The sequence below is a fragment of the Anolis carolinensis genome, chromosome 2, assembly GCF_035594765.1.
Source record: "Anolis carolinensis isolate JA03-04 chromosome 2, rAnoCar3.1.pri, whole genome shotgun sequence".
NCBI lineage: Eukaryota > Metazoa > Chordata > Lepidosauria > Squamata > Dactyloidae > Anolis > Anolis carolinensis.
The window spans coordinates 185,460,997-185,471,320 of NC_085842.1; the positions used below are offsets into that span (position 1 = coordinate 185,460,997).

At 38.8% G+C, this 10,324-nt stretch overlaps 1 protein-coding gene across 2 annotated transcripts in view; it reads left to right on the plus strand.

The window, feature by feature from the left end:
• Positions 1 to 8,901, plus strand: part of ctc1 (CST telomere replication complex component 1) — a 167,329-nt gene extending 158,428 nt beyond the window's left edge. For both annotated transcript variants that reach the window (XM_062971309.1, XM_062971310.1), the window contains exons 14-23: positions 1,777 to 1,905; positions 2,864 to 2,922; positions 3,412 to 3,512; positions 4,425 to 4,590; positions 5,945 to 6,025; positions 6,520 to 6,679; positions 6,840 to 6,904; positions 7,225 to 7,375; positions 7,990 to 8,116; positions 8,533 to 8,901. In XM_062971309.1, coding sequence (XP_062827379.1) covers positions 1,777 to 1,905; positions 2,864 to 2,922; positions 3,412 to 3,512; positions 4,425 to 4,590; positions 5,945 to 6,025; positions 6,520 to 6,679; positions 6,840 to 6,904; positions 7,225 to 7,375; positions 7,990 to 8,116; positions 8,533 to 8,636 — 1,143 coding nt within the window. In that variant the 3' untranslated portion in view covers positions 8,637 to 8,901. The remainder of the gene's footprint in view (positions 1 to 1,776; positions 1,906 to 2,863; positions 2,923 to 3,411; positions 3,513 to 4,424; positions 4,591 to 5,944; positions 6,026 to 6,519; positions 6,680 to 6,839; positions 6,905 to 7,224; positions 7,376 to 7,989; positions 8,117 to 8,532) is intronic.
• Positions 8,902 to 10,324: the final 1,423 nt, after the last annotated feature.

Genomic DNA, 10,324 nt, shown 5'->3' on the forward strand with positions numbered 1-10,324 from the left:
ATGTGTTTGTGTATTGTGGCCAAATTTGGGGGCATTGGGTCCAGTGGTCTTATAGTTTACTCGCTCCCACAAACACACAATGCATTTTCATATAGATAGATGACTGATGTGTGGGTGGCTCAATATATATAGAGCAATCCAATTTTTGCCGAGGGCGTTTAATGAAGGACATCCCTTGGATATGTTTGTGTATTGTAGCCAAATTTGGGGGCATTTGGTGCAGTGGTTTTGTTGTTTATTCAGTCCCACAAACTCACAATGCATTTTCATATAGATAGATGACTGATGTGTGGGTGGCTCAACATATATAGACGAAACTGTTTTTTGCTAAGGGAGTTGATTGAAGGACATCCCTCAGATGTGATGAGGTATTTTTGCCAAACTTGGGGACATTTGGTGCAGTGGTTTTGTTGTTTACTCGGTCCCACAAACGCACAATGCATTTTCATATAGATAGATGACTGATGGATGGGTCGCTCAGCAGATATAATTTGATCCGTTTTTTTTGGGAGGGAGTTGACTGAAGGACATACCTTGGATGTTTTGGTGTATTGGGGCCAAATTTGGGGGCGTTCGGTTCGGTAGTTTTGTTGTTTACTCAGTCCCACAAACTCACATTGCATTTTCATATAATAATAATAATAATAATAATAATAATAATAATAATAATAATAATAATAATAATAATAATAATAAAAACTTTTTTTATATACCGCCCTATCTCCCGGATGGGACACAGGGCGGTTTACAGTCATAAAAGCAACACAAACATTACATAACAACATAATACACATTATTAAACAAAGTAAAATAATACAGTTATAACAATAAATCACACTTACATGACCCGATCAAGGGGACGGGAACCATAAACCCAATATATTAAAATGTATCATTTTAGGCTAGGGAAATCTTGTGCAATATATTCAGGCTCAGAAATCGGCGGTAGTCCAATATGATTACTCAAAAACCTGCCGACACCACCAGGTCTTCAGTTCCTTACCGAAATTGGATAGTGTAGGGGATTGCCTGATCTCTTTTGGCAATGAATAGATAGATGTCCGATGTGTGGATGGCTCTCTATATATAGGCGTATCCGTTTTTTTGGTAGGGAGTTGATTGAAGGACATACCTCGGATGTGATGGGGTATTTTTGCCAAACTTGGGGACATTTAGTGCAGTGGTTTTTTTGTTTACTCGGTCCCACAAACACACAATGCATTTTCATATAGATAGATGACTGATGGATGGGTCGCTCAGCAGATATAGGTTGATCCATTTTGGTGGAGGGAGTTGAATGAAGGACATTCCTTGGATGTGTTTGTGTATTGTGGCCAAGTTTGGGGGCATTTGGTGCATTGGTTTTGTTGTTTACTCGGTTGTTGTTTGTTGTTTACTCGGTCCCACAAACGCACAATGCATATGCATCTATATAGATGACTGATGTGTGGGTGGCTCAATATATATAGGCCAATCCATTCTTTTGTGGTGGGAGTTGATTGAATGACATACCTTGAATGTGTTTGTGTATCGTGGCCGAATTTGGGGGCATTTGGGTGAGTGGTGTTGTTGTTTACTCAGTCCTACAAATGCATAATGCATTTTCATATAGATATTGACTGATATGTGTGTTTCTCAATAGATATTGGTTATTCACTGCTATTCCACCTGACCAACAAAGGATTCTTATAATCCACAGGAATGCTGTGTGGGGCACAGCTAGTGCTTTATAATACTACTGTGTGTGAAGTATCTAAGATGTTGTTGCTTTCGTAGGACTTGGGTGTGTTTGACAAACTGTGCTCCTCACTGGAACCAGGCTGCCTCTTGAATTCATTGAATGGCTCCTTGTTTCTGCCTGTCCCTGATGCTGCTCTCCTGCATCACGTGAGCCAGATTTCTAAGGTAATGTGAGCTTCTGCCAGCTTTGTCCAAGAAAGTACCTTTCAGCAGCAATCCCTCTTGTGACTGTTTAGTTTATAAAATCTTATTTAAAGCAGGAGTGGCAAGGTGTTGGGCTGGGTGTCTGGGAAACCAGTGTTCAAATCCCTCCCTAGCCAGAGAGCACTCCTGAGTGATCTTTGATCACTTGGGCTTCTTTCAACCTCAAGGGAAGACAATGTCAAACCCCAATTGGAATAACACATGCTAAGAAAACCCTCTGATAAGGTTGTTGTAAGTTGAAGTTCACTTTTAGGCTCACAACATCAGTAACAACATCCATAATAAATAACAATGCATTTTGTTATCTGTCTCTCTTCAAGGCACAAAGATTAAAATATGATACCAATCAAATGCAAAGTTAAAAATTGACTGGACAGATCTGTCAGAACAGATCATTTTTAAATTTTGTATAAAATTCTGTTAGCTCATTTAGCTGTTTGATCTCTTCCAGCAGTTCATCCCACAGTCATGGGGAAGCTGATGAAAAGGTCCTCTGAGTAATGGTTGCCAGTTGGATTCTGACTGGCTGGAGCAACCTCCTCTCCAGAGGATCTATATATGGGGTTTTTACTCCAACAGCAACAAAGCAGGTGTTTTGATGTTTTAGCAAGATCAGTATTTTTTATGACAAAATAACTTTCTATTCTTGGATGCTATTACATGGTAGGGACAGGTGGCTAGAGGTGCGTGAGTCCCAGAGAGAGCAGTCAAGAGGCACCTGCACCCATAGTTTCCTTTTCCTTACTTAGAACAGGGTGATAATGCTGAATGCTAGTTATAGCAGCCGGGGACGATAAGTCCCTTTGCTGCTACCACAGTCAGTTTTAAGCCACCTGGTTGTTATAATGTGCACTTTTAAGTTTGCAGTTGTTTGATGAGAGGTCAGGGAGTAACTTTTTTATATAAAATGTGTTTTCAGCCAGTTTCACCTGTGATGGAACAAAAGCTCTTCTCCATTGAAGAGATACTCAGCGTTAGGTATGTTGAACTGTCTTCTGTTCTGATTTATTGAGAGAGTACTTTTGAAAAGCCATCCTGGGGTTATGCCTGAGGGAGAATTAGACCCAGTAAACCACCACCTACAACAGGAGGGAATGTTCTTTTTAGCAGTTTAAGGTTCCACTTCATGGAAGTACATATGATGTAGCATTTCAATAGAAAGATCAAATTTTCCAAAAAAAAAAAAAAAAGCATCTAAGTAACGAGTATTAAGCTTTTAGGCAGATGAAATTCTTTTTCTGTGTGGCCTGTTTTGAATTACCCCATTCAAAGTCTGCAATGAAGTGATAATATTTTTAATGTGAGCCAACATGCAAACATGTTAAGGAAATTTGGTGTTGTCTGTATTTGTCATACTTGGAATAATCCCATTGAAATCAATAGGATATCAGAGGGCCTAATCAGTTAGACTCTGATTATGCCAGTGAAACGGTTATGAATTTGAGAACCTTGATTCCCTGTCATTAGGTTTACAGGATCCCTTGTCTCTTTCTCTGGAGAAGTAGTGGAGAGGCATTTGTGTGAATCTTTCACTGGAAGGAAATCAAGAACAGATACCCAGCAAAAGGGTGAGAATCCGGACTATACTGAAAAGAGCATGAATCTGACATAATCTTAGAAGAATTACTGGGCTAAAATATTACATATGTGTACATCAGATACTCTGCCCAGACAAGTTTGCATTGAGCATATGCATGCATGATTATACACTGTTAAACGGCTTAGAATCATAGAATCATAAAATAATAGAGTTGGAAGAGACCACCTGGGCCATCTAGTCCAACCCCCTGCCATGCAGGAAAAGGCTTGTCTGATGGAGAGCTTGTAAATCTCTAAATGGTTCGGGACCTGCCTATCTTTATGACCATGTTGTCCCCTATGAACCCACCCGATCGCTGAGATCTTCCGGGGAAGCCCTCCTCTCACTTCTGCCCTCCTCACAACTGCGTTTGGTGGGGACGAGAGAGAGGGCCTTCTCGGCCGTGGCCCCCCGACTCTGGAACTCCCTCCCCAGGGAGATTAGGTTGGCTCCCTCTCTACCTTCCTTCGGGAAACAACTGAAGACTTGGATGTTTTGGCAGGCCTTTGGAGATACAGTCATTAATTAATCAGCCCCAGAGGGTTTTTAATAATTTATCCTGTATTTATCATGGTCTTAACATTTATGTGTTTTAAATGTAATTTTTTATCCTGTATTGTTGTTTAAATTGATATATTATATTACTGTTTCATCTTTCTTATATTGTGATTTGTACTATGTTGTTTATATTTTGTCCTGTGTTGTTTGGGCCGTTGCCCCATGTAAGCCGCTCCGAGTCCCCGCTGGGAGATGGTGGCGGGGTATAAATAAAGTTTTATTATTATTATTATTATTAGTAGTAGTAGTAGTAGTAGTAGTAAATGAGATTTTTTTCTAAGATGAAAGGGTAATGGTATTTACTGGATAAGAACACAATGTTGTCTGTCCTCTCCACATTTAGCAAGCCCTCTGTCCTTGGACTGGACTGTAAAACTGAGCATATCACCAGCAGCTGCTTCCCCATTTTGGCTAGATGTGTACATTGAAGCATCTTTCCTGCCATATCTTTTGGGGGTCCTTCCAGGAGCCAAGATAATATTCCAGAATATGCAGCGTAAAATGTCCAGGTATGTTTGATCCAATAGATGTAAACTCACACTGTCAATATTGTTTAACATTTGAAATCATATCTGGCATATTTGTGTGGAAAGAAGCAAAACTGTCTTAAATTTAAAAGGAAAAAACTGTCAAATACTGTGCAATGAATAAAGCTTATATATATATATATATATATATATATATATATATATATATATATATCTCATGTATTAATCATCCAAGTTAAATAACTTCAGCAACTTCATCAGAACGCATCTGTGATAGATGCATATTATTCAGCCTTCTTGGTGAAATTGTTCTCAATTTCATAGTTGGCTGGTAAAAAGTAATGCTCAGTTATCAAGTAAAGTCATAATCTTTAGGCATTTATTGTTAGCTGCTAATTAGTGTCAGCCTGGCAAAGGGATAGTAGAATTGTTTGAGATTCTTGCAAGTAATATTTCTTTCTTAGATCATGTTTTGTAAGATTTGATGAACAAGTCTCATAAAATACGTATCTTTGAATCAAGAGAAACTAACTTTTGGTGAGCAGAGGTACTGCTTTCACACATCAACACTAAACAATCACTGTAAAGATCTGAAAGGTACCTGAAAAGTTAGAGCAAGGGATATGATTTGTCTCTTTCTGGGCCCTATTGTATTTTTGCGCACTCCCACAACTGTATAAATATGCTTGGTACTTCATCTGGAGAAACAGGTTTATATCCAGGAAAGTGTGTGCTAAAATAAAAACCAGGTAGCCTTAAAGGTGCTGTTAAATTTCATTGTTTCCCCTCCCTTCTTTTATACTGCAAGAGACTATCATAACTTGGTTACTTCTTTGCAATTTACATTTAAATCAAACGAGCAAGGTGAACAGGTGAGGAAAACAGGTGTTTTGCATAGGTGAAGTGGAAGAGACAGCATAAAGTGGTTGTGTCTCTTGGGGCAAACCTGACAGTAAAAGTTGTTCTGCAGTGTAATATACTGCTTCAGAGTGTGGTGTAGTCTCCTTCTCTGGAGGTTTTTAAACAGGCTGGATAGCCATCTGTTGGAAGTGCTTTGATTGTGCTAACTGGATAGCTCTGGTGGCCTCTTCCAGCTCTGTGATTCTATCAATGATTCTAAGTACTTGTTGCATAAAATAGTTCAAAAATAAATGATCTGGAAAGCAGAATTTATTTTGGAATGTTTCTGACAATGCTCTTGTTGTGTAAAGAGAAAGATCTAATGAGTACAGCAGTGCTAGACACGCATGAAACCTATAAATCAAGCAAGGAAGTAGTTCTTCTGTTCACTGGGTGGTTTGGAGAACATATAGTGAATGCTGGTCCCATTGGTAGAGTTCATTTTGAAAACAGTTTCTGTCTCTTTGAATTACAGATTCAGCAATGTTTACTGTACTTACATTGCCTCGAGCTGCATGTGCATTCTGACTCCTCCACTTAACAGCCTTCCTTACCGGTGAGCATAAACAGGTTTAAAAAAAAAAAAAAAAACCTGTGTCTTTCATTTAACTCTTTGCTGGGATTGTCTAATGCAGGGGTCCTCAAACTTTTTAAGCTGGGGGACAGTTTATGGTCCCTCAGACTGTTGAGTGGCTGGAATAGAGTGTGAAAAACACATGAATGAATTCCTATGCACACTGCCCATATCCTATTTGTAGTGCAAAAAACATGAAAGAACAATACAGTATTTAAAACAAAGAACAATTTAAACCAGTATAAACTTACTAGTATTTCAATGGGATGTGTAGGCCTGTGTTTGGTTGATGAGCTAGCCAAGTGAATTAGGATTGTTGTTGTGTGCCTTCAAATAGTTTCAGACTGAGGGCAACCCTAAGTCTAAAGTTTGGGGCGGGGGCCAAGTAAATGACCTTAGAGGTTGTATCCGGCTCACTAACCTTAGTTTGGGGACCCCTGTTCTAATACATTCTAATGTTGTCCTTTTATTTCTAGGCATCTGGCTCTCACTTCGGTCCTTTCAGGAGTACATTTGTACAATGTAGCACTTCAGCCTCCTACTCCGTACCAAGTAGAGGTCACTTGCCACGTGACTTGTGTCCTTTTTCTGTCTCTCAGTTGGACTTGCTCTATCTGCAACAGTGCCTTTATAGAGGTACCTAGTCAGCCATTCCTTCCCTCAATAGAACCTTTCCCATGATGCTATATGAAATCTACTCGACCCTATAGACACTCAATTGTATGGTTGATTACATTTGTAGTGTGAAATGAGAAAGACCCAAGCTTGTCTTCACTTTCTCCCTTTTCCCATTTAGGGCAGGTGCAGCCAGAATCATCCAACTTGTTTGTCACATACTGGAGTGAGTAACATGAATGCTAAGTGAGTACTGCAAAGTGGGATTTGCATGTCATTTGTACACCTGTCTTTTAAAAAAAATCACATCATTGTCTAGAACAGGGCTTCTTAAACTATTCCTACTCATAACTCCTTTCAAACCTGAGAAATGTTTGTGCAATCTGGCCATTTGTTGTTGTTTTTTTAAGTATGGCTTTGCAACACTAAGAGAAGGAAATGATGTTCTCAAATGTAATTGTCTTAAATCATTTTTAAAGTCATCCTAACTGTAGGATGCTGTTTTGTTTTGTAGAATGGGGCTTTTCCAAAATACTGTTTACTGCAAAATCTGTTTTTGCTTTCAGAATCCTAGTAGAAGATGGCACAAGTGAGTTTGCGGTGTCATGCAAGAACCAGCAGGTGCAGAAAATCCTGTCTCTGAGCCCTAAGGAATGGAGTATTATAGAAAGTCATATTAAAAGCAAGGGCACTATCTACATTCAGCCCAACCAAGGGGTGAGCAAATCTCAACATAGTGGATCCCATATATTAAATTATATAGGGCAGAAAAAAATGCAGTGTGTGTGTGTGCTGAGACTGTAATTATAGGTACAGAGACTCAGAAAAAATGCTTTTTCCCATTTGGTGAATCTAGAATAGAGTCCTTTTCCCAGACCCCTTTTTGCTGGACTTTCACATATTAGGCGAGGATCCAGTTATGTGGACAGGAGCACTGTGAAAAATGAAGTATTTGACAAAAAAGGGTAGTCCTCCTTCTGTGACTCCACAGTGTTGAGAAAATATGGTTTTGATAGTGAAGACCTATTTCTTCTGGCATTTTTTAACTATGGATTTTTAACTCATGTCCTGTGTTTTACTGTACTTTAATCTTGTTCTGTGTGTTTTAATATATGAATTTCCTATTTACATAATATTTTATGATGAAGTGTTTTAACTAATGTTGCACTCCACCTCAAGCCGTGAGGAGAGGCAAGTAAGAAATAAAGTAAGTAAGCAGAAGAAATAGTATTAATAATATGCTGAATTGTATTAGCCAAATCTGAAATGTGAGTTCTTTAGTGTATTTCACACACTGAGTATACTGCTAATAACCCTTCTACTTTGGATAGAGAACTGAAGAGCCTGAAGACATACTCGCTTGGTATCTAAGAAGCTTATGTAGAAGCCCCCTTGTCTGTCGGACCATTCAGTTGACTTTCAAACTGGATAGAAAATTCTCTAGGATTCAGGAGGCAGGTGAGTAGAGTTGTGTTCTTGGTATGATTAGAGTTTTCTAGAGAACCCTTCAGTTAAATGTGTGTGAGCAGAGCTTGGACTCCAAGACAATAGCTCAGGCATATATCAAAAGCAATTTAAGGGAGTCCACTTCCCCGAAAGAAAAGAAAAGAAACAAGTTTCCTATCAAATGGAATTTCTGAGGTGGAATTTGGCAAAGCTGCATGTTCCACAATTCTCTCTTCCACATAATTTTATTCAAGGAGTTCTACAACTGCTTTACATGTCAGTGGAGCAAGGATTAAAAGGTAGAGAGTTTTAAGTTAAGGAGGTATCCAGAAGAAAATAAACATTCATGCTTTTGAGGGCACGGATCTCAAGTCCCCAGCAGTTTCAATGCATGGAGTCCAAGGTAAAAATGTCTGTTTCCTTTCTAGGACCACGACAGTTAAGAAGGTTTTGCTCAAATGAATTAGAATTCGAAAGCCATACAAGGGCTGCCTACAACTTGCTATGTCTAAACATCAAGGAGGATACATAAACAGTGGAAAGAGACAAGCTGAACAATATACTTGTTTCCCATTATTTGTCCTGCATAGAGGAAGAATGAAGATGTTATTTTTATATGTACTTTAACATTTGGAAGAAACATGGACATTTTTATCAGCTACAATACAGTATTCTGAAAAACACCCTATTCTCTTTCAATATATGTATTATATTATATATGTATGCTTATAATACAAATGTACAGAAAATAAATTTTGTTTATTAAATGCAATAAAAATGTTTATATTTTAATAAAATTGCTTTCTGCTGTTTCACTTTCATGATCACCGAAAATTTGTAATTTTCGGTGATCATGATCCTATTAGTTTTCTTCATTGGTAAAGATGCTGTCAATATATGTGAAGAGTGATCACTATGTCTTTAGTTGTATGAGGTATCCTGGTTTGTTTTCCATTGAAATCTTTGCCTTTGTTTCTTCCTTTTCACTTTGAGAGCAGAGAAATATATTACTCTCCATAGAGAACAGAAACAGTTTAGGTCCAGTTCAAAGGGAAAAAAGACAGATGTGCCCATCAGGAAAACAAGACAATTGGGAATGGATGCATTAACAAAGCAATTGAAAGAATACAATTTTTCTCAATAAAGGAATTTTGATTACAAGGCTGGTGTCAACCTTGTTAAAATTTATAGTTTTCCATTAGTAAAGCTTCCCAGACTGAGCCAGGAGTCATCTAGCAAGACTCCCCTATTTTCCAAGTTTTTGGAATTTCTTTCTTGGTGGTTTTAATCAGAGAGCGGATCAACAATTCATGTTACAGGTTCTAATTCCTGCCCAGAAATATTGTCAACAGAACATGAACAGGGCAAAGTAAAAAAGTTTGCTTAGTAATGTTTATGACAGTGGTTCCCAACCTGTGGTCCGTGGACCACCAGTGGTTCCCAAAAACTAAAATATGGTCTGCGCCCTCACCATCACCATACTGTTGCAACGAGAGCAACTGGTCTCGCAAAACCCTCTTATAATGCCGAGGCAATAGGGATGTCGGGAGGGGAGAGACTTGACTACCAACGAATGGCGCAATAACCAGCCTCCTGACTGCTGCTTCTCCTCCCTCCTTCCTCCCTCCCCCTGAGCAGAGCCATTCCATGTAGTGCCTGAAAGTGGGGGCGCCTTGATGTCTTCATTTTTGGGCCTGTTCCTGGGGTTATTTGGGGTGATGATTCAGAAAATCGCATTGAATAAACCACATCAGCTCTAGATTACTATATATGGTTTTCTGTGCGCAAGCAGATGGCGACTACTGGATGGCATATGTTCTGTATCAGAAACTAGAACTGATGTGGTCTATCCAATGCAATTTTCTGAATAAGCACCTCAAAACCAAATCTAAAGTTGACCAAAAACTGACTCGTAACCTTTTTGGTACTAATGTTGGAGAGTGGTCCTTGGTGAAAGTGGTCCTTGTCAGGTGGTCCCTGGACAAAAAAAAGGTTGGGAACCACTTGTTTATGATAATAGAAATTACTTTTGCCAAGGAAACCCACATATAGATATAAGTATCTTGATGGTTGCATCCTTGCCAACATTTAGCAGTTTTTTTGTGATCTTCGCTCTCTGGATATAATTTGTGAATTAATTTTAGCATTTCCCAGCTCCTCTTATGAGAGTGCCCTTTTCCTTAAGATTCTATTCAGCTGAGGTGTCTTCGTGTTCAGATA